The sequence below is a fragment of the Pteronotus mesoamericanus genome, unplaced genomic scaffold, assembly GCF_021234165.1.
Source record: "Pteronotus mesoamericanus isolate MK-2021 breed Mesoamerican mustached bat unplaced genomic scaffold, CSHL_Meso_final scaffold_31, whole genome shotgun sequence".
Lineage (NCBI taxonomy): Eukaryota > Metazoa > Chordata > Mammalia > Chiroptera > Mormoopidae > Pteronotus > Pteronotus mesoamericanus.
In genome coordinates this window covers 28,507,482-28,532,701 of record NW_026555312.1, presented here as the reverse complement: position 1 = coordinate 28,532,701, position 25,220 = coordinate 28,507,482, and the positions used below count along the sequence as shown (strand labels likewise).

The 25,220-nt window shown below is 38.8% G+C and overlaps 1 protein-coding gene across 1 annotated transcript in view; it reads right to left on the bottom strand.

Moving 5' to 3' along the window:
- The window catches only part of GMDS (GDP-mannose 4,6-dehydratase), a 675,882-nt gene that overhangs the window by 390,939 nt on the left and 259,723 nt on the right, over nt 1-25,220 (bottom strand). The window contains exons 5-6 of the mRNA XM_054591986.1: nt 1,047-1,239; nt 39-143 (exon numbers count right to left, since the gene is read on the bottom strand). Coding sequence (XP_054447961.1) covers nt 39-143; nt 1,047-1,239 — 298 coding nt within the window. The remainder of the gene's footprint in view (nt 1-38; nt 144-1,046; nt 1,240-25,220) is intronic.

Genomic DNA, 25,220 nt, shown 5'->3' with positions numbered 1-25,220 from the left:
AGTCTGAGATTCTTTTTTCCATTAATATATTTACTAACCTCTTCTAGGACTCTCATGATTGAAGAGAATACCATTCACTGCAAAGAGATTATACGCCTCACGAAAGTTCACCACAATCCAGTAGGCATACAGTTTGGCTGCCCCTGTTGAAATAATTTTTAAAAAGCAAATAAAAGACAGTGACTCTTATGAAAGACAATGTCTTATTATTAAAAAGCAGTGATTTTTTTCACTTATCTTAAATAAATAACAACTTGCAAAAATTATAATCTGTAATATACCAAGATAGAAAGAAATGAGTCAACAGCCAAAAACAAAATAAACATTCTTCTGCCAGTTAATCAGGTGTACAAGGAAATACTTGAGAATTTCTTACTTTTATAATACTCATGGTTCTTTCTTTCACAGTCTAATTTCAACTATAATGTGTGTCATATATCAAACTTTTCTTGATATTTTCTATCATATATAAAAGGGATTTTATTCCCTTTTTCTTAGTATTAAGAAATTAGAAAATGAGAACTATGGAATGCTAATATTCTAGATGCTAAGAAATTTTATCACTCAGGTCTTTCATATTCATGAAAATACTCTTTACAAATATATAAAATGTAATAGAACTTTTTTGTTCCTGTTGCTTTTTTTTTTTTTTTTGCTTTTTTAAGGGTTGGAACTCAGGGAGACTTTCATTGGGGAGATACAAAACATGAAACCTATCTCTTCAGTGCAACATTTCAGAAAAAAAGAATCCTGTTTGGTCTAATTTTCCTTTCAAAGTGATCTGTATAAAAGGGTTGAATGAACATGAATTGGTGAGGTAAGGTGGTAATTTCAGCCTGGAGGCAATGGCAGCAAATATTTATAGTTAGCAATGAATAAAAGTATGCTTCTCAACAAGTATAGTCACTTTAGTCGATCTTAATGTTAATCTCACATCCAAATGACTTCAGCCATGAGACATGAACAGAATTAAAGCAGAAACACATGTACACAGACACCCACAGAGAAAGTAGCACATGCGCAAGGCTGCCTGCCGGCATTCTCACCATATGGTGACCGAGGATAAAAAGGAGTGGTCTCCTTCTGGGGTATTTCTTGCACTTTCCCATAAAGTTCACTTGTTGAGGCTTGATAGAACTTCACAGAGTTGATAAGGCCACAGGTCTTAACTGCATCCAGAAGCCGTAAAGTGCCAACTCCATCAACATCTGCAGTATATTCAGCCAAGTCAAAAGAAATCTGGAAAGAGCAGAAGGCAGTGCTACATTAAGGGTAACAGCAACGAAGATGTTAGCAGGAGTAACAAAGACTTTTTACAATTTCACACGCTTAGAAAAGTTATGTTTGTGAGAAAATATTTTCTAATAGAATAAAACGTGCACAGTATCTATTTCTAACACCAAATGGCTGGAAAATACCTTAAGAAATAAGTATGGTAAAATAAAGAACACTATAAGCACACCTACCATGTCCTAATTCTAGGCTGAAGTCCCTAGGGCAATGTTTCGCAAAGTGCATACCCCTGCTCTTCAACATCATCAGGGGTGTTCCTAAAAAACCAAGACTGAACCAGTCTCTTGGGAGTGAGGGCCTAAGACATGCACATTTGTAATAAGTCTCTGCTGATGTTACACACAGAAAAATTTGAGAACATGTACTTTAGAACAGTTGATTTTCAAAAGGGTTGTTTTATTTTTATTTTAAATTAATATCAACAATGACTTTTTAGTATATTACATATATAAAAATTTTACAATTATGAGGCATAGTGAATACTGCTAGTTGTTTATGTATTGAATTGTATGATTTCTAGGAAGAGGGTGTTAAGGTGTAATTCAATATTTTGCAGTTTTAACATTTTCTTTAAAAATAAATGTGACTGATGTGCTTTTTTCTTAAATTATTTATGAGCACAATAAACACATTTATCTAATATTTAAGTCACCTAAAGAAGCTGAAAATATGCATCAGTGGTGCATTAATGGCCAACACAGCCAGGCACAATGCAGACAGCTTCCCTGCCGCCTGGTGAATGACCTAAATGTTCACCTAGAAAATTCCCTCTCTAGGGTGAGCAAGATGACTGGCCTCTATTACTACTCAGTCCTGGGTGTTCTCTAAGCAGAAGCCGCAGCCTTGTCCATGCACAGGCACAGTATTTAGGGAACTTAAGCAACTGTTAACCAGAGTTCTAATTTAGACTATTAAACTCAGGTCATATAGGCCTGTCAGTAAAGCTCACATGGCAGCCGTAAGATAAAACAGAAAAAGGTTTCACCCACAAACTTTAAAAGCCAAGAAAGTACAATTTGGATCTATTTTATTATTTTTAAATAACAATGTATTGTGATTAGATTTACATACCATAAAATTCACACCTCTAAAGTTTAGGTCTCTGGTGTTTTCAGTATACTCACAGCTTTATGCAATCATCACTACCATTTAATCCAGAACATTTCATCATCCCCCCAAAACTTCTGTACCTATTAGCAATATATATTTTCCATCTTCCTAGCCCCACCCTGATAGCCACTAAAATACTTTCTGTCTCTATGCAGTTACCTATTCTGGACACTTAATATAAGTAAAATCATATACTATGTGCCCTTTTGTGACGGTATTCTTTCACACATCATGTATTTATTTCTCTTGGATATGTACCTAGGAGCAAGGTCACTTGGTAACACTATATTTGACATCTGGAGGAACTGCCATACTGTTTTGCAATGCTGCTGCACCATTTCACATTCTCACCAGCAGTTAATGAGGGCTCCAACTGCTCCACGTCCTACCCAACACTTGTTGTAGTCTGTCTCATTGATTAGAGACACCCTACTGGGTGTGGTGCTGTGTGTGTGTGTTTTTTAATTGAGACATAATTGACATAAACATTGTATTAGTTTCAGATGCACAACATAAAGATTTGATAAATATATTATGGAATGATCATCACAATAAATCTAGTTAACAACCAATGCCACACAGTTATATTTTTCTTGTGATCATAACTTTTAAGGTCTACTTTTTTAGTAACTTTCAAATCTACAGTAGAATATTATTACCTATAGTCACCATGCTGTACATAACATCCTTATGACTTTTTATTTTGTAACTGGAAGTCTGTATCTTTAGACCACTTTCACCCAATTTGCCCACTGCCCACCAACCCCCACCCTGCCTCTGGCAACAACCAAACTGTTTTCTGTATCTATGAATTCATTTTTTTTCTTTTTTAAGATTCCACATATGAATGAGATCTTAAGTATCTGACTTTCTCTGTCCAATTTATTTCACTTAGCATAATGTCTTTAAGTTCCATCCATGTTGTCCCAAATGGTAGGATTTTTTCTTTTTCTATCAATGGATTCTTGGTTTGTTTCCATATCTTGGCTGTTATAAATAATGTTGCAATGAACGCAGTAGAGCATATATCTGAGCGTTTTCATTTCCTTTGGATAATCCCCAGAAGTGGAATTGATGAGTCATTTGCTATTTCTATTTTTAATCTTTTGAGAAACCTCCATGATGTTTTCCATAGTGGCTGCATCATTTACATGCTCGCCAACAGTGCAAGTAGTGTATCAGCACTACCCCACCGATTCTCCTTCATATTTTCTCTTTGCACCCTGTACTCTTAACTTCAAAATACATATTTTAAAAAAAGAATGCACATTTTAAAAAGTCTGAAATCTACTATAAGGCAGAGTCAAAAGGAAAAAACCAAAACTACTATCTCCCCCACTTACATGCTAGTGTGTAAGCGTCACAGGGGCAGCAGCCTTGACAATGTCTGCTCACCATTAAATTCCCTGGAATGGCATACCAGTCAAAATGAAGGTGGAATTTAAAAATGAAAAGTCATTTGAAGAAAAGGTCTATTTATTTATATTTCTTTATAACAAATTAAATAAAAATATATACTTAAATCTTCTACAACTGTCAATAGAACTATTATCTCCTAAAGCATAAATTGAAAAAAGTATTTGAATAAAAACATTAGTAAAAAAATTTCAAACAAAGAAGAGAAGAATTTCATAACAAATTGATGAATAAGGCCTAACTTCTGTCAAGCTTTTCAATTGAAATGAAATGAAAAGAAAAATACATGGATGAATTTAAGGAAAAGCAAAATTATCTTAGAAGAAATGGCTTCAATACTGAGTCAAGAGATAACACAGGCAGATAGGAACAGCAATGCAAGGTCTGACTGAATAATATATCAGACTTCCTGGAAAACCTATTAACATGACCCCATTTCAGTCTATGCTCCCACTACACAGGCTAATGAAACTGAAAGCTTTTATGAAAGTGTCCAAGAAGAAACTGACAATACACCAAAACAAAACATGCTAATAATTATAGGTGATTAGAACACATAAGTAAGAATAATGTAGAAATGAGGAAAGAGATTAGCTAGTGTATTTCTGCAAAGCCAACAACTTGTCAGTCACATAACGCATCTTTCAAACAACCGAACAGATGACTGTACACATAGACATCACCAGAAGGCCAATATAAAAAATCAAATAAACTATGTAATTGGAAGCAGGAGATGAAGAAACTACTCTCTCGGCCAAACAATACCAGGAGCTGATTGTGGTGCTGACAACAAGTTCTGTTAATATCAGACATTAAAGGAAAGGGAAGAAGAGAACTAAAAGAGTTATAGTGTTCAAATACAACGTAAATATGTTCCTCACGGATTTGAAGTCCAGGTAAAAAAAACAGATTTGCACTGTAAACTTAATTGACTGAGAACTGTAAACTGGAACTAAACATATTATTAGGGAGAAACGTGAAAAGACAAAGCCAGAAGTAAAAAGGGAAAAAAAAGTCAAGATAGATGACAGTAGGAACATTAAAAATTGTTGAAAACAGGAGAGAGACAAATGTTGGATGTGACAGAATGCTGAACACAGGTTTTTTTTTTTTCATTGCAATTCCCTAATGACATGATGTTGAGCATCATTTCATATACTTTTTTACCATGTGTAAATCTTTGGTGGTATCTGTTTATTTTTGGCCTATTTTCTAACCAGGATGTTCATTTTCTTTCTTTAGATTTTAAATATGTTTTTTTATTTTTCAATTATAGTTGATGTACAATATTATCAGTTTCAACTATACAACCCAATAATTAGACATTATATTACTTACAAATTGATCACACAATAAATTTAGCCCCCATCTGAAACCATAGGTACTACAATATTACTGACTACATTTTATTGCATATCTCTATGTTTTTCTTTATATTTCTCTGACTATTGTATAACTACCAATTCGTACTTCTTAATCCCTTCATCTTTTTTACCCATGTCCCTCCCATCTGGCAACTGTAAAAATGTTCTTGGTATCTATGGGTCTGTTTCTGTTCTGCTTGTTCATGTTTTTTTTTTTTAGATTCCATATATAAGTGAAATCATATGGCATTTGTCTTTCTGTCTGACTTATTTCACTCAGCACAATAATCTCTAGGTCCATCCATGTTGTTTCATATGGCAAGATTTCATTCTTTTTTATGGCTGAGTCATATTCAATTGCAGGTATGTACCCCCTCTTTATCCATTCATCTACTGATGAACACCTGGGTTGCTTCCATATCTTGGCTATTGTAAATAATGCTGCACTGCACATGTATTGCATGTCTTTTTGATTTAGTGTTTTGGGGTTTTTTTGGATGAACACCCAGAAGTGAAACTACTGGTCCCTCTTTTTTTGTCTCTCATTAAATTCATTTTAAACTATTTTTTGTCTTGTGTAAGTATTGCTATTCCAACTTTGTTTGTTTCCATGTTCAGAAATATCTTTTCCATCACTTTACTTTCAGGCTGCATGTGTATTTTGATCTGCAGTGAATCTCTTGTAGACAGCATATGTAACAGTCTCATTTAATTATTCCTCAGCTGCCATATGTCTTTTGATTAGTGTGTTTAATCCATTTACATTTAAATAAATTATTGATATATATGTATTTATTGCCTTTTTATTATACATATTTTTTATCTCCAACCCCCATCCCCTTCTTAAAGAAGACCCTTTAACATTTCTTGTAATAGTTATTTGGTGGTGATGAACTCCTTTAGTTTTTTTCTTGTCTAGGAAGCTCTTTATGTCTCCTCCTATTCTAAAAGAGTCCTGCTGGATAAAATAGCCTTGGTTGTAGGTCCTTGCTTTTCATCACTTGAAATATTTTGTTCCAGTCTCTTCTAGCTTGAAAAGTTTCTGTTGAAAAACCAGCTAACATCTTATGGGGCACCTTTGTAAATAACTACCTCCTTTTAAGATTCTTTCTCACCTTTAACCTTTGGTATTTTAATTACAATGCTCCTTGCTGTGGGCATCTTTGGGTTCACTTTGGGACACTGCACATCCTGAACTTGTATGTCTATTTGCTTTACCAGGTTAGGGAAGTTTTTCACCATTATATTTCAAATACATTTTTAACTTCTTGCTCTCTCTACTCCTTCTGGCACCCCTGTGATAATAAATACTCATACACTTGATGTTGTCCCACAGGTCTCTTAAACTACTCCCTTTTCGAAAAATTCTGTTTTTCTTTTTGTTGCTTTGAATGAGTGTTTTCTACTTTCTTTTTTCCAAATTGTTGATTTGATCCTGTTTCGTCTGCTCTACTGTTGATTCCCTGCAATGAATTCTTCATTTCAGTTATTGTATTCATTTATAAACAATTCTTTCTTATGTTTTCTATCTCCATTATTATGTTTTCTATCTCTTTGATGAAGTTCTCACCAAGTTCATCTACTCTTCTCCTAAGTTCATTGAACATTGTTACAACCAGTGTTTTGAACTATCTGGGTAGACTGCTTGTCTCCATTTTGTTTAGTATTTTCCCCCCTCCCTAGAGTTTTGTTCTGTCCTTTCATTTGTGACACGTTTCTTTGTCTCCCAATTTTGGCTACCTGACTGCCTTTGTTTCTATGTTTTAGGTAGAGCTTCTATGTCTCCTGGTCTTGGTAGAGTGGTCTTATATAATAAGGATACTGTAGGGCCCAATGGTTCAGCCTCGCAGGTACCTGAGCTAGGCATTTCGGGTGCCCCCTACTCTGTGTGGGCTGTGTGCACCCTTCTGTTGTAATTGAGTCTCGACTGCTGTTGGCACATCAATGGGAGGTATTTACCTGCAGGCAGATTGACTTCAAGGACTGGTCATGACCACAGCAAAAGATGTGCTGTGCAGGGACTGACCCCATGGAGCAGGACTAGCTTCAGTGAGGCTCTGGTGCCTGATGAGTCTGCCCTTTGAGTTTGTTGTTCATGAAAGTGGTTGGGTGTTGCTCTAGTGTGGTCTGAAGCTGTCCACTGGGCGCACTGGCTCTAGAGCCTCCCAGTACGTGCAAGCCAAGGTTAACTGCCACCTGTGCCCTGCCCAGGGCCACCTGGCAAAAACTTCAAAGTGATCTGCAGATGGCAGCTACTTGTGTTGGGCCTGGAGATCCCCGAAAAAGGCCACCCTGCGAACCAAGGCCAGCTGCTGCTAGTGCTGGCCTGGGGGCAGTTAGCAAAAGGTACAGAGCACACCAAGGCCAGATGCAGCTTGTTTGAGGTTTGTGAATATTTGCAAGAGTTTAGGAAAGTCCACAGCATGAGCCAAGACAGGTTGTTTGTAAGAAAATGCCACTGGAAAAGGCCTGAACCCTGAACATAGCTTTTCAATGACTATCACATAGGGATAAAGACAGCAACTACAATGGTCAGTGTAAAGAGACAGAACAATAAAAAGGAAAAACAAGAAATCTCTACCAGAGTACTCAAGAAATAAAAGGAAAATTTAAACCTTTTATTTTATATTATTTATTAGACTGGAGTGCCTTAGCATTGAAACTAAAAATGCTGAGTGACTAACAAGGAAGAATATTATATCACCAACAGAAAATAAAGGGAAGGTGGAAACACTACACTGAAAATCAATACAGAAGAGCCCAAACGATGACAGACACCTTTGAAGAATAATCCATAAGGAAGAACCCATTAATTCTAGAAGGTGAGGTGCAAACTGCCCTGAAAGTATTGGGAAGAAACAAATCACAGGGGATGGGCAGGAGACCAATAAAATTACTTCAAGCCATGGAGACTGAATCTTTCAAAAATCTTTATAAGACCATGTCAACAAATATGAAAAAACAATCGTCTACAGGCTGGAAACATTCAATATATAACCGAATCTTCAACAAAGGAGATGCCAAGGAGTGCAGTAAGTATAGGATCAACGTACTAATTTACCAAACGAGTGATCCTCAGGATGATGCAATACAGGCGTCCTACCTTACATGAAGTAAGACATACTGGATGTTTGAGCAAGGTTCAGAAAAAGAAAAAAGATGTTTGATATCTAATTACAAACATCCATTGGATACTGCAGTGCTACAAAAAATGTCAGAAAAAAGTTAGACTGTGTATTACAGACTAAAGCCTTGACTGCACAGAGCATGAAAAGCAGTGGGTTGTTCTAAAATAGGTGGGCGTGCCTCAGCACTTTATTGTCCTGAAGCATAACTTGTACTGTGGACAGGAAACCACTGTCAGGATGAATACGGAGAGACAGAATAGTTTCCTATAGGCAAAGTATCAGGCAATGGTGCATTTTATCTCCCTATTTGTTTAGTGTGTATGCAGAACATATATAAAAAATTGGGCTAGATTCAGAGGAACAAGGAGTGAAAACTGGTAGGAAAGGTATCAATAACTAAAGATATACATATGATATCATCTTACTGGCAGAAAGTAGCCATGATTTGAAAAGACTTTTGATAAAAGTTGAAAAAAAAAAAGCAAAGCAGGACTGCATTTGAACACCAACAGGTCAAAAATCATGACTAAAAAAGAAGTGCATAACTTTATCATAGACAATGAAGACATTGAAATCAAGATATTTCAATATGACATTAAAACATACCACCTCTCAAGCCTGAATCACGGGGGGATTTCAAGACGGCGGCAGAGTAGGTAGAAACGACACTCATCTCCTCTAGGACCAAACTGAAATTCCAACTAAAATGTAGAACAATCATTCTGAATAATCAGCTGAAGACTAGCTGAAGATGAGTCTTATAACAAAGGATTTACAGAAGAAGCCACATCAAGACTGGTAAAAAGGGCAGAGATGTGAAAAGGGCTGGCTCTGCTCACATGGGCAGCAGCTGAGGTTACAGAGGAATATCTCAGCTGCAGGGGGGGTTCCCCCTGAGAATGTGGGACCTAAACCCGAAGCTGGTGTCCCTGGCTGAGAGCATCAGAGCCAGCAAGAGGCACCGAAATAACATCCAGCTACGAAAAACTGTGGAGATTCAGTCTACCACGGAGAGGCAGAGTCTGCTGAAGACACAGGCGTCCTCTTAAAAAGCCAAAACACAAAATGTTGTTCATGGTCACTCACACTGGGCTGTGTCAAAGGGAGGGCAGAAAGGACTAGAGTTGCCTGAAGAGAGTCTGGGGTTGTGCCCCAGTGGGGGGTTGGGGGGAGGGGATAAATGTGACGGGCACAGTGAAAGAACCAGTCCAAACAAGAGAATTCATAGCATTATAGTTGTACCTCAGAATCAAGAAAAATCTCAAACAATCAAACTTTACCCTTAAAGAAACTGAAAAATAAAAAAAAGAAAAAAAAGAACAACAAAGCCCAAGGAGAGTAGAACAAAGGAAATAATAAAGATCAGAGCAGGAATGAACAACACAGTCTAAAAAACAATACAAAAGATCAATGAAACCAAGAGCTGGATCTTTGAAAAGATACACAAGATTGACAAACCTTTAACCAGACTCAAGAAAACAATAGAGTATCAAATAAATAAAATCAGAAATGGAAGAGGAGAAGTAACAAATGACACCAAAGAAATACATAGGATTGTGAGAAAAAAATATTACACACTAGCTCCCAACAAACAAAAGCCCTGGACTGAAGAGCTTCACAGGTGAATTTTAGCAAACATTTAAAAAAGAACTAACACCTATCCTTCTCAAACTATTCCAAAAAAAAAAAGAGGAGGGAAGACTCCCAAGCTCACTTTATGAATCTAGCATTATCCCATTTCCAAAACCAGATAAAGATACTACAAAGAAAGAAAATTATAGGCCAACATTCCTGATGAACATAGATGCAAAAATTCTGAACAAGACATTAGCAAACCAGATACATCAGTACATTAAGAAAGTCATACACAATGATCAAGTGGGATTTATTCTGGGAATGCAAGGTTGGTACAATATCTGAAAATCAATAAAGATGATACAGAGCAGAAACAAAATTAATAAAAATCATATGATAATATCAATAAATTTTAAAAAGCATGATAAAATCTAGCACCCATTTATGATTAAGAACACTCATCAAAGTGGGAATAGAGGGAACACACCTCAACATAATAAAGGCCATATATGAGACACCCACTGCCAACATCATACTCAGTGGGAAAAAACTAAAATTATTTCCCTGAAAATCAGGAATAAGATATGAAAATCTGCTTTCAGCAGTGTTATTCAATACAGTACTGAAAGTACGAGCCATAGCAAACAGATAAGAATAAAAGGCATTCAGATTAGAAAGGAAAAGTAAAACTGTCACTGATTGCAGATGACATGATACTGTATATAGAGAACCCTAAAGATTCCAACAAAAAAAAAAAATAAAAACTACTAGAACTGATGCTTGAATTCAGTAAAATAGCAGGATACAAAATAAATATCCAGGAATCTGTTGCATTTAAAAAAAATTCAGCACTTTATTGCCCTGAAGCATAAGGACATAAGATAAAATGCCCCATTGCCTGATACTTTGCCTATAGGAAACTATTCTGTCTCTCCATATTCGTCCTGACAGTGGTTTCCTGTCCACAGTACAAGTTATGCTTCAAGGACACGTTTATTGATTTTAGAGAGAGAGGAAGGAGGAGAGAGAGACAGATAGAGAGAGACAGACAGATAGACAGACAGACGGAGACAAAGAAACATCAATCAGTTGTCTCCCATATGCGTTCTGACAAGGGATCAAACTTCATATCAAATCAATAAACGTGTCCTTGAAGCATAACTTGTAGCATAATCTGTCCTTCCTTTGAAGCAAGGACACGTTTACTATTGGTTATAGTAAACAAAGTAACCATGGTACTGGCATAAAAACAGACACATTGATCAAGGGAACAGAATAGAGTGCCCAGAAGTAAACTCATACCTTTATAATCAATTAGTATTTGACAAAGGAGGCAAAAACATACAATGGGTTAAAGATAGTCTATTTAGTAATGGTGCTGAGGAAACTGGACAGACACATGCAGGCATATGAAACTAACCTTCTTACACTAAACACAAAAATGAATTCAAAATAAATTAAAGGCTTAAATGTCAGACTTGAAACCATAAATATCCAAGAAAACATAGGCAGTAAAATCTTGGACATTTCTTATAGCAACATGGCTCTGATAAATCATCTCAAGCAAAGGAAACAAAAGAAAAAAAATAAAGAATTGAAACTATATCAAACTAAAGTTTTTGCACAGGAAAGAAAATCATCAACAAAATGAAAAGACAACTTACTGAATAGAAGAACATATTCACCAATGATACATCTGATAAATGGTTAATATCCAAAAATATATAAAGAAATTTTACAACTTAACACTAAAAAATAAACAATCCAATTTAAAAATGGGCAAAAAACCTGAACAGACTCTACACCAAAGAGGACATACACAGGGCCCAGAGCCATAGGAAAAGAAGCTCAATGTCACTAATCATCAGAGAAATGCAAATGAAAACCATGAAATATCACCTCACACCTGTCAGGCTACCATCAATAAATCAACAAACAACAAGTGTTGGTAAGCAATGGAAAAAAGGAAACTCTTGTGCACTGTTGGTGAATGCAGATTAGTGCAGCCGCTATGTAAAGCAGTATGGAGTTACCTGAAAAATTAAAAATAGATCTGCCTTATGACCTAGTAATTGCCCATCTTGGAATATACCGCCCCCCAAAAAGAACAAACCCAGAAACACTAGTATGAAAGAACAGATGAACCCGCTATGTACATTGTAGCATTATTCACAATATCTAAGATTAAGAAGCAGCCCAGGTGTCCAACAGTAGTTGAGTGGATAAAAAAGCTGTGGTACATTTACGCAATGAGGTAATTCAGTCGTAAAAAAATGGTATGAAATCTTAGCTTTTTTGACAGAGTGGACCTGGAGAGTATTATGCTAAGTGAAATGAGCCCAGACAGAGAAAGACAAGTACCACATGATTTCACTTATATGTGAAATCTAATGAATGAAATAACAAAGTGGAGACAGACTCATAGATACAGAAAACAGACTACTAGCTGTCAAAAGAGAGGAAGTTGCAGGCTATGTGAAAGTGTGAAGGGATAAAGCATGGGGGCGGAGGGTCAAAACGATGCATGGACACAGACTGCAGTGTGGTGTTGCCAGATGGAAGAGGATGATAGCAGGTGAGAAAGTTGGGATAAATGGTGACTGAAAGAGACTTGACTTGTAGTGGTAAACATACAATACAATATACAGATGATGTATTGCAGAATTGTATACCTGAAACCTATATAATTTTATTAACCAATGTCACCCCAACAGATGCAATTAAAAATAAGAGTTTTGGCAACAATGGAGGCATAGGTAGATAAACTTCACCTCCTTGTAAAACCAAAAGAAGGAAACAACAAATTTAAAAACAAAAAACAACCAGAGCTCCAAGAAGACCAAACAGTACGAAAGTCCAACAAAGAAGTTAAAGAAGAAACATTCATCCAGACTAGTAGGAGGGGCAGGGAGATGGGCACCTAAGGCAGAGAGGACAAGCGGCAATACAACAGCTGGCGGAATAGATGGTCCTACATTAATGGGTAGATAAACTGGGAGGACAACTCGGCAGTGAGACAAACCACATAATCCAAAGTTCCATTGTGGGCAAGACAAGACCTCAGAACTTCTGGCTGTAAAAAAACTGTGGGAGTTGTGGCAACAGGAGAAACTGCCCATGTCTTGAAAGCAGGGCGAGAGCTGGGCAACAGGCACTGCTCCCTCTCAAACCTCTCCTCACATACAGTGCCACAATGAAGGGAACGGGGATGCGCTGGCCTCATAAATACCAAAGGCTGCACCCCATAGAACGTTAACAGGTTTGCTGATACAAAGAAATATGGCCCAAATGAAAGAAGAGTCAAATTTCCAGAAAAAGAAGTAAGAGATAAGGAGAGGACCAACCTATCAGGTGCCGAGTCCAAAAAAATGGTAATCAGGATATTCGCAGAAATGATTGAGTACAGACACAAAATCAAAGAAGAAATGAAAGCTATGTGAAGGGAAATAAAGCGAAATATACAGGGAACTATCAGTAAAGGGAAGGAATCAAGCACTCAAATTAACAATTTGAAGCAGAAGGAAGAAATAAACATTCGACTGGAACAGAATGAAGAAAAAAGAATTCAAAAAAATGAGGAGAGGATTAGGAACCTTTGGGACAACTTTAAACATTCCAACATCCACATGATAGGGGTGCTAGAAGGAGAGGAGGAAGAGAAAGAAATTGAAAACATATGTGGAAAAAACAATGAAAGAAAACTTCCTCCATCTGGCAAAGGAAATAGACATCCAAACCCAGGAAGCCTAAAAGTAGGACCAGAAGAGGAGCACAACAGGACACATCATGATTAATTAACTGGAGATTAAAGATAAGGAGAGATTTTCAAGATGGCGGAGGAGTAAGTGGAAGCCATACTGACCTCTTCCCAGGACCAACCTGGAATTAAAACTAAACTGTGGAGAAATCACCTGGAACAAACAACTGAACAATAGTGAGAAAGGAGCCTTGTAACCTCGGACAGAAGAATCAGCTTTAATGCAATCTAACTGGTAAGGAGTGAGGTGGAGACTCGAGAAGGCAGATGGGGTGCCCATGGGCGGCAGCACCAGAAGGATATTGAAACGGCCAGTTGGACCCCCCTTAGAAGAACACGGTCTAAACCAAAAGCAGGGATCTCTAGCCCACAACACCAGAGCCGAAAATGTACACAGAAAACAGCCATCTGCAAAAAAGCAACAGGGTTGCTCTCTGCCAGAGAGAGGCTGCTGGAGACGCAAAGAACCGTTTAAAGGACGAACGCATAAATTTGTATTTGCAGCCACTTATCCTGGTCTCAGGTAAAGGCGGGGGCAGAGTAGGCTAGAGACCCATATGAGAGGCTGGGGAAGGAGGCTTCCGGGAGAGAACTGAGAGAGTAGCCGGTGGGATCTTGGTGTTGATTCATCCCGTGTGCAGCAGTGCCCATCTTGCTCAGACAGAGACCATTCCCCCTGAGCAGCATCAGTATCAAAGGACCCAATAGTGCTGCCCAATGCGGGATTCCATATCACCCTGTGCTGTCCAAGCAGCCTGCTAAGTGCAGAGTGGCAGTCACAGAAAGTAGATCCATAGCTAAAGGGGGCACAGAGAGGTCTGGAGACACCTGAGGAGAGAATGGGAGAGGAGGCTTTGGAGAGAGAATAGAGAGAGTAGCCAGTGTGATCCCAGTGCAAACTCCTCCCCCACACAGCAGCAGTGGGAGAGGATCCAATAATCCCGCCCCCAGGAGGGATTCTGAGCTGTCTGAGATGGCCTGCTGAGTGCAGAGTAACTAGATTAACAGCTGAAGGAGACAGCCACAAACAGTAGATTACTGGAAATCTCAAACAAAATACTTAAGGTCAGACAGGAACAACATCTGACATCATCAGAAGCAGATCCAGAGAGTAAAAACAGTAGTCTCCAACCATAGAAGTTCACACCACAAAGTCAAGAAATCAAGACAGATCAACTTAAGAATCAGAAGCAAGGGAATCACACAAATAACGGGAAGACAAAGAAATACGCCCCACTCGAAGGGAAAGGAGGAATCCCCACAAAGAGAACTAAGTGAAATAGAGGCAAATAAACTATCATATATTGAGTTCAAAACAACAGTTCTAAGGAAGCTCAAGGAACTCAGTGAGCTCACAGAGAATTACCAAAAACAACAGGAAAACTACAAGAAACTTACTGCCAACTATTATCAGCATGAAAAAGGACATAGAAACTATCAACAAGAGAGAAGAGGAAATAAAGAATACAGTTTCTGAATTGAAGAACATAGTAGAAGGAATCCAAAGCAGGCTAGATGAAGCTGAGGACTGAATCAGCGAGCTGGAGGATAAGGTGGAAAAAAGCTTCCGAAAACAGCAAGAAAATGAAGAAAGACTCAAAAAGAATGAAGAGGCATTGAGAGAAATGTATGACAACCTAAAATGTAATAATATCTGTATAATAGGGATACCAGAAGGAAAAGAGGATGAGGAAGTGATAGAGAACCCGTATGAAAAATTAATGACGGAAAACTTCCCTAATTGGAGAAGAGAAAAAGTCACACAAGTCCAGGAAGCACAAAGGGTCCCATTCCAGAGGAACCCAATGAGGCCAACTCTAAGACACATCATCATTAAAATGGCAAATAACAAAGACAAACAGAGAATCCTAAAGACAGTAAGGGAGACCCAATACAGCTAGCAGCTGAATTCCCAACAGAAAAACTGCAAGCTAGAAGGGAATGGCAACAAATATTCAAAGTCATGAAAAGGTAGGGTCTCCAACCAAGACTGCTCTACCCAGAAAGGCTCTCAATGAACATAGAAGGTGAAATAGGGGGTTTCCCAGACAAAAGAAGGCTAACAGAATACACTTCCACCAAACCAGCACTGCAAAAATATGCTAAAGGGACTATTTTAAGATTAAGAAAACGTTTCTATGAATTCCTGGTTCCTTTCGAAGTTTCCAATATTTGATATTACGAATATTTTTAATACTAATTAATCTGATTGTGACAATGATGTTATTTTAATTGTTCCTTTACTGATTCTTGAAAGTAAATCTGTTTTAGTATATTTCTTGCCTATTTCTATTATTTTTAAAAAAGCTTTAAATGACCTTTTGGTATTCTTTATCCATTTATGGATTAAAGGTTTGTCGAACTTCGTTCCCTAAAAACAAAACAAAACAAAAAAAAACAACAACGAAGAAACCCTATTAACCATGTTTTAGATGTGTTGCAAATACATTCCTATTCTATTCCCTATCTTTTAAATTTTTTAATATGTATATTACTACATACTTTTAAATGTTTAATATAGTCATATTGTCAATATTTACTTTATACCTTCTGGGGTGGAATATTTTACTTCAGGTCATGAAAAATATTAGTTCTATTTTCTTCTAAAACTCCTTAGATTTTACATATTGACTTTAATTTTTTTAAATAAAATATTTTATTTTTATTTTTTTAAATCTCAAATTAATCATTGCTTCCTTTATATTTTTTTCCAAATACACTTGTCTCTGCCTACCCCCGACCACTTTCCCTTCCCCTCTCCATCCTTCCCTCCCTCAGCTCTTCCCCTTTGGTTTTGTCCATGAGTCCTTGCTATATGGTCCTTGACTTTACCCTTCCCTTCCTTTTCCCCGGCCCCCCTCCCTCCTTTCCTCTTGTCTCTGTTGATTTCTTTTCCTTTCAGTGGTGCTGGTCTTATTTTCCTTGCATCTTTGTATTGTTGGTTAGGTTCCACTTATAGGTGAGATCATATGGTATTTGTCTTTCACCCCCTGGCTTATTTCGCTTAGCATAATGCTCTCTAGTTCCATCCATGCTGTTGCGAAGTGTGGTAGTTCTTTTTTTCTTTCTGCTGCGTAGTATTCCACTGTGTAAATGAGCCACAATTTTTTGATCCAATCATCTACTGATGGGCATTTAGGTTGCTTCCAAAACTTGGCTATTGTAAATGGTGCTGCTATGAACATTGGGGTGCAGAGGTTCTTTTGTATTGGCGTTTTCGTATTCTTAGGGTACAGTCCCAACAGGGGAATCACTGGATCAAAAGGCAGTTCCATTTTCAGCTTTTTGAGGAATTTCCACACTGATTTCCACACTGGCTGCCCACTCTGCATTCCCATCAGCAGTGTACTAGTGTTCCCTTTTCTCCACAGCCTTGCCAGCACCTGTTGTTTCTTGATCTGTTTATGATGGCAATTCTGACCGGTGTGAGGTGGTACCTCATGGTGGTTTTGATCTGCATTTCTCTGATGGCTAGTGATGCTGAGCATCCTTTCAAATGCCTCTGGGCCCTCTGTATCTCCTGCTTGGAAAAGTGTCTGCCCAGGTCCTTTGCCCATTTTTTGATTGGATCGTTTCTCCTCTTGGAATGGAGTCAAGTGAGTTCTTTCTATATTTTGGAGATCAAACCTCTATCTGATCTATCATTAGAGAATATATTTTGCCATACGGTTGATTCCCTGTTCATTTTGCTGATGTTTTCTTTTGCTGTGCAGAAGCTTCTTATTATGATGAGGTCCCACTTGTTTATTCTTTCGTTTATGTCCCTTGCTTTAGGAGACATATCAGTGAAAAACATGCAGTGTGGGATATCTGAGAGTTTCCTGACAATGTTCTCCTCTAGGACTTTTATGGTGTTGTGACTTATATTTAAGTCTTTTATCCATCTTGAGTTTACTTTTGTGTATGGTGTCAGCTGATATACAATTTAAACTGTTTGCATGTAGCCATCCAGCTCTCCCAACACCATTTGTTGAAGAGGCTATTATTGCTCCATTTTATACTTCTGCCCCCTTTGTCAAATATTAGATGCCCATAGAGACCCGGGCTTATTTCTGGGCTTTGTATTCTGTTGCACTGGTCTATGGGTCTGTTCTTGTGCCAGTACCAGATTGTTTTGAGTATAGTGGCTTTGTAGTAGAGTTTGATGTCCGGTATTTTGATCCTTCCTACTTTGTTTTCCTTTCCCAAAATTGCTGAGGCTATTCGGGGTTGTTTATGGTTCCATATAAATTTTTGAAATGTCTGTTCTATTTCTGTGAAATATGTCATTGGTATCTTAATAGGGATTGCGTTGAATCTATAAATTGCTTTGACTAGTATGGACATTTTGATAATATTAATTCTTCCAATCCATGACCACGGTATATGCTTCCATTTATTTGTGTCTTCCATAATTTCTTTTTTCAATGTTGTATAATTTTCTGCGTAGAGGTCTTTTACGTCTTTGATTAAATTTATGCCTAGGTACTTTATTTTTCTTCTTGTTATATCGAATGGTATGTTTTTTCTGATTTCTTCCCCTTCTATTGCATTGCTGGTGTACAAAAATGCCTTTGATTTCTGAATGTTGACTTTGTATCCTGCTGTTTTTGTCACATTCACTTATTAGGTTGAGGAGTTTTTTGATAGAGTCTACAGGGTTCTCTATGTACACTATCATGTCATCTGCAAACAATGATAGCTTTACTTCCTCCTTTCCTATGTGGATGCCTTTTATCTCTTTCTCTTGTCTGACCGCTGTGGCTAGGACATCCAATATGATGTTAAAAAGAAGCGGTGAGAGCGGACATCCTTATCGTGTTCCCGATTTTAGTGGGAAAGCTTTCAGTTTTTGCCCGTTGAGTATGATGTTGGCTGTAGGTTTTTCATATATGCCTTTATTGCATTGAGGAATGCCCCATTTATTCCCATTTTGCTGAGTGTTTTGATCATAAATGGGTGCTGTACCTTATCGAATGCTTTTTCTGCATCTATCGAGATGATCATGTGGTTTTTGTCTTTCCTTTTATTTATGAGATGTATCACGTTTATTGACTTGCATATATCAATAAACCATCCCTGCATGCCTGGGATGAATCCCACTTGATCGTGGTGGATAATCTTTTTAATGTATTGCTGGATGCGGTTTGCCAATATTTTGTGTAGGATTTTAGCATCTATGTTCTTCAGCGAAATTTGCCTGTAGTTTTCTTTCTTTGTAGGGGTTTTATCTGGTTTTGGGATCAGGCTGATGCTGGACTCATAGAAAGAGTCTGGGAGCCTTCCCTCCTCTTGGATTTTCTGGAATAGTCTGCGAAGGACAGGGGTTAGCTCTTCCTTAAATATTTTGTAAAATTCTCCTGTGAAAGCGTCCCGCCCTGGGCTTTTGTGCGCCGGGAGTCTCTTGATTACTGTTTCAATTTCCCCAGCTGTTATAGGTCTGTTCAAGCTTTCTGTTTCTTCCTCCTTCAGTGTTGGAAGATTATACTTTTCTAAAAATTTGTCCATTTCATCAAGATTTTCAAATTTCTTCTTCATAGCTGTTTCTGATGATCCTTTGTATTTCTGTGGTATCAGTTGTTATTTCTCCTCTTTCATTTCCGATATTATTAATTTGGGTTCTCTCCCTTTTTTTCTTGATGAGTCTGCTTAAAGACTTGTCAATTTTATTTATCTTTTCAAAGAACCAGCTTCTGGATTCCTTGGTCCTCTGAATTGTTCTTTTCTTCTCTATGTCATTCAGTTCTGCTCAAATCTTGACTGTTTCCTTCCTTCTACTTGCTCTGGGATTTATTTGTTGTTGTTCCTCCAGTTCTTGAAGTTGTAGTGTTAGGTCTTTTATTTGAAATGTTTCTATCTTTTTTAGGGAAGCCTGTATTGCTATGAACTTCCCTCTCAGGACTGCCTTTGCTGTGTCCCATAGGTTTTGGACTGTGGACTGTTCATTTTCATTTGTTTCCAGAAATTTTTTGATGTCTTCTCTTATCTCATTATTCACCTATTCATTGTTTCATAGTATACTGTTCAGTGTCCATGAGTTTGCAAGTTTTTGAAGTTTCTCTTTGAGGTTGATTTCGAGTTTCAAGGCCTTGTGGCCCGAGAAAAAGTTTGGTATTATATCAGTTTTCCTGAATTTCCTAAGGTTTGCTTTGTGTCCTGTCATGTGGTCTATTTTTGAAAAACTGCCATCAGCATTTGAAAAGAATGTGTATTTTTCTTCTTTGGGATGTAAGGTTCTATATATGTCAGTTAAGTCTCTTTGATGCGGTGTGTCATTCAGCGCCACAATATGTTTATTAATGTTTTGTTTGGAAGATCTGTCCATTTTTGACAGTGGGGTGTTGAAATCCCCTACTATCAGTGTGTTGCTGTCTATATATTTTTTGAAGTCATCCAACAATTTCCTTATAAACTTGGGCGCTTCTATATTGGGAGCATATAAGTTTACAATGTTTATGTCTTCTTGATAGATTCTTCCTTTAAGTATTATAAAGTGTCCCTTTGGGTCTCTTTTTATGGTGTTTATTTTGAAATCTACTTTGTCTGATACAAGTATGGCAAACCCGGCCTTTTTCTCTTGCCCATTTGCTTGGAATATTTTTTTCCATCCCTTTCCTTTCAATCTGTGTACGTCTCTTACTCTGCGATGGGGGTCTTGTAGGCAGCATATGTGTGGGTCATGTTTTCTTATCCATTCAGATACCCTGTGTCTTTTGATTGGGGCATTTAGTCCATTCACATTGAGAGATACTACTGATAGAAATGTACTCATCTTTTCTCTTTGTACCTGTGTTCCTCTTTCTCTCATTCTTTTCCTTCATCTGCTTAAACCAGTCCCCTTAGCATATCTTGGTGTGCTGGTTTGGTAGAGATGTATTCTTTTAGCCTTCTCTTGTCTTGGAAACTCCATATTTCCCCTTCTTTTTTAATTGAGAGCCTTGCTGGGTAGAGCAGCCTTGGCTGTAGGCCCTTGCTTTTCATGACTTGAAATATTTGTTGCCATTCCCTTCTGGCTTGCAGTGTTTCTGTTGAGAAGTCAGCTCCTAGGCGTGTCAGGGCCCCTTGTATGTTACTTTCTCCTTCTCCCTTGCTGCCTTGAGGATTCTCTCTTTGTCTTTGATAGTCGCCATTTTAATGATGATGTGTCTTGGAGTGGACCTCCTTGGGTCCTTCTTGAGTGGGGTCCTCTGTGCCTCCTGGATCCACAAGAGCCTTTTTCTCCTCAAATTAGGGAAATTTTCCATCATTACTTTTTCGAGGAGGTTCTCTATCCCTTGCTTTTCTTCTTCTCCTTCTGGCATCCCTATTATACTGATATTATTGCGTTTCAGGTTGTCCTGCATTTCCCTAATTGCCTCTTCATTCTTTTTGAGTCTTTTTTCCATTTCTTGTTCTTTCTGGGAGCTTCTTTCTACCTTATCCTCCATCTCACTGATTCGATCCTCGGCTTCATCCAGTCTGCTTTGGATTCCTTCTACTGTGTTCTTCAATTCAGAAATGGTATTTTTCATATCCTCTTGTGTCTTCTTGATAGTTTCTATGTCCTTTTCCAGGTTGATATAGTTTATTTTAAGATCTTGATAGTTTCTCTGCAGTTTCTCATAGTTCTCTTTGAGCTGTCTGAGCTCATTGAGCTTCCTTAGAACCATTGTTTTGAATTCACTATCTGATAGTTCCCCTGCCTCTATTTCATTTAGCTCTCTCTGTGGGGCGTCCCCTTTTCCACTCATTTGGGGGGAACTTCTTTTTCTTCCCATTTTTGTGAGAGTCTGTTAAGTAATTTACTTATTTTTTAATTTATTTTTGCTTCTGCTTCAATTGGGCTGTCTAGATTTCCTGACTTTGTGGATTAAACTTCTATGGTTGTAGGTGGATCTTTTTATTTATTTATTTATTTATTTATTTATTTTTCCCTTTTCTTTTCTTTCTGGGTCTGCCTCTGATGATGTCAGTTGTTGACCCTATATGACCTTGGGTTGTTTGTTTGAGCCTTCCCGGAGTCTACTGTCTGTGTCTGACTCCTTCTTGGGGGAGCTCTGTGACCGCTTTGGTCAGGGCTCGACTATTTTTTGGTATCGCTCTGCACTCTCACGCAGGCTCCTTGTTTGCGCTCCCCTGCCCCGCAGGATCCCCGGCCTGCCTCGGCTGGCGCTTGCCTGCCCCAGACCAGGGGGCTTATTCCCGACCTTACGTACTCCTCTGGCCCCCCTGCCTCCCGGCACTGGTCAGTTTAGGGTCTTCTATTGTGTGTTTTCCGCGCTATTGGCTCTTTGGGTGCGTTGCTTGCCCTCGCCAAATGGAATCTACGGAAATGGGAGGAAGTCAGCTCCAGGACTCTCCGGTTAATCCTGTCTCCGGTCTCTCCTCCAGGGACTCTGGGCAGCTCTGTGACCCCTTCAGCCAGGGATCTACTAATTCTGTGAGCCACTCCGCAATTGCCGGCCGGTTGGGTCAATTTACACCTGCCCTTGCCGCTCTGTGCACTCCCTCGCAGGCTATTTTGGTGCCAATCTGTGGGAGGCCTTGTCAGCAGGTGAGCCCTCACCAGCCTGCGCGGGTCCCACACATGCTCGCCTACCTTTGCCAGTCACTTGGCGCAAGTGTCCGTGCCTGCACTGGTTGGTTTTGGGGTGTCTATGTGTGCTTTTTGACTTTTGGCTCTTTGGGGGTGTGGTCTCTTCCTGCACAATGGAGACTATGGCAAGGAGAAGGAGTCGGGACTCCCAGGTTCCTCCTCCTGTTCTTTCCCCAATGCCTCTGTCTCCAGTCTCTCCTCAAAGCTCTCCCAGCCAGGCTGCACTCAGCCCCCCAGCTCACATGTACAAACTGTGTGCGGAGCACACAAAAGGCAGGTTAATTAATTCCCTTATGCCTAAGCCAGATGGTAGCTGCAGAGTTGGAGGTGCGTTATCCCCGAGGCTCCTCCACCATCTCAGTTCTCTTCACAAAATTTTCCTCACCAGTCTTTTCCCAGGCACCAGCCCACCCTGCTGCCACCTCTACCCAGAGATCAAGGAGGGTGGCTGCCACTGCAATTTTTGTGTTGGCCCTTTAAATGTCTCTTTGCATCCCCAGCCACCTGTCTCTGGCAGAGAGCGCCCCTAAGCTTTTTGGGGTTGCGTTTTGTCTGTATTTTCTTGGTTTTAGCTGCTGTAGTTTAGGGGTCCCTGTTTATGATTCAGACCCCATTCTTCTCGGGGGGAGCTAACTGGCCGTTTCAATGTCCCTCTGGTGCTAGTGCCCGTGGGCACCAAGCCCACCCTCTCGAGCCTCCACCACACTTCTCGCCCTTTGGGATGTGTGAGAGTCGAATCCACAGTCCACGGCTCCAAGGCTCCTCTCCCACTATCATTTCATTGTTTTCCAGGTGATTACTCCACTATTTAGTCGCAATTCCAGTTTGGTCTTGGGGGGAGGAGATCAGTGTGACTCCCATTCACTCCTCCGCCATATTAATACTCTTCTGCTTCCTTTATATTATTCAGACTCAGTCCCTCTCAGTTTCAGCACTGGGCTAGCAGCTTGAAAGGCACCAGTAGCATAAAAGGAAGAACTGAGTGTCTGGCATCAAGGCAAGAGGTGGGGGACAGCTTTGTCCCAGAGAGAAAGGTGGGCAGAGGTCATTGTACTTATCCTGAACCCTCTGCCCACAGAACCATAGAGCTGGCAAGCAGGTTCCATATATTACAGATTGACTTTTAATTCACCTGAATATTTCTTGTATAATGTGTGAAATAGGGCTCTATATTTGTTTTATTTCAAGTAATCGTGGTCCATGCACCTTATTTGTTGAATAAGCCTTATTTTCCCCATTGATCCAATGTATCAATTTAATCATATATTATATTGTTAAACACATATATATGTTTGTCTCTACAATGTGCATTATACTTCATTGATTTAATTGATTTCTGTGCTGGTGTCATGTTGGTTTAACTGCTGAGACTTTATAATAGTTTTACATTTTTTAAATATTTTATAATTAACTTTGACATTTAAAAAATAGATAAAATCAATATACATTTAAGAAAGAAAGAAAGAAAGAAAGAAAGAAAGAAAGAAAGAAAGAAAAAAGGAAAAGAAAGAGAGAGATGGAACTCCTACCTTTTGAGACAACATGGACAGAACTGGAGAATATTAAGCTAAGTGAAATAAGCCACTTGATGAAAGACAAATACCATATGATCTCACCTATAAGTGGACTCTATTCAACAAAATAAACTAATGAACAAAATAAACCACAGGCATGGAAACATGGAGCAGACTGAAAGTGACCAGGGGGGATGGGGAAAGAGGACAATGGTGGAAAGAAGGGGAAGGGACTAGACAAAGAACATGTATGAATGACCCATGGACATGGACAACAGAGTGGGGATTTACTGTGATGGGTGGAGAGGGGTAAAGGGGTAAAAATTGAGACAACTGTAATAAACATGATTTATATAAATTCCTGTTTCTGTCCAAAAGGTGAAAGAGTATTTTGAGTGAAATGTATAAAAAAAAAATGAAGAGATAAGGAGAGAATCTTAAAAGCAGCAAGAGAAACGGAAACAGTTACCTATGAAGGAGTTCCCATAAGACTACCAGCTGATTTCTCAAGTGAAACGTTACAGGCAAGAAAGGATTAGAAAGAAGTATTCAAAGTCATGAAAAGCAGGGACTAACAAGCAAGATTACACTATCCAGGGAAACTATCATTTACAATGGAAGGGCAGAAAAAGTGCTTCCCAGACAAGGTAAACGTGAAGGAGTTCACCATCACCAAGCCAGTATAATATGAAATGCTAAAAGGACCTATCTACGAAAAAGAAGAATATCAAAACTATGAACAGTAAAATGACAACAAATGACAACTATCAACATAAAAAAAAAAAACAAAAAAACAAACTAAATGAACAACTGGAACAGGAACAGAATCACAAAAATGGAGATCAGAGGGAGTGTTATCAATGGGGAAGGGGAGAGGGCAGAATGCAGGAAAAAGTACAGGGAATGAGAAGAATAATTGGTAGGTACAAAATAGACAGGGGCAGGTTAAGAACAGTATAGGAAATGGAGAAGCCAAAGAACTTATATGTGCAACCCATGGACATTCAATAAGGTGGGGAATGCTGGAAGGAAGGGTGGCAGTGCAGAGGGGGATAAAGGGGAGAAAAAAAGAATGGGACAACTGTAATAGCATAATGAATTAAATATACTTAAAAAATAAATAGAATTGTGAAATTTATAAAATAAATGAAGAGGGCAAGATGGAGGAGGAATGAATGGAAGTCACACTGACCTCCTCCCAGGACTAAATTGTGGAAAAATCACCTGGAACAGACAACTGGACAATAGTGAGAGAGGAGCCTCATAACCTCGGACAAGCAGAAGAATCAGCTTTAGCACAACCTGAATAGTAATGAGTGCGATAATTGCAAAGAGCCGTATAAAGGACCAATGCATAAATTTTTATTTGCAGCCACTTACCCTGGGCTCTGGCAAAGGCAGGGGCAGAGTGGGCTAAGGATGCGTGAGGAGAGTCTGGGGAAGGAGGCTTTGAAGACAGAACTGAGGAAATAGCCGGCAGGATCCCAGTGCTCATTCATCCCCTATGCA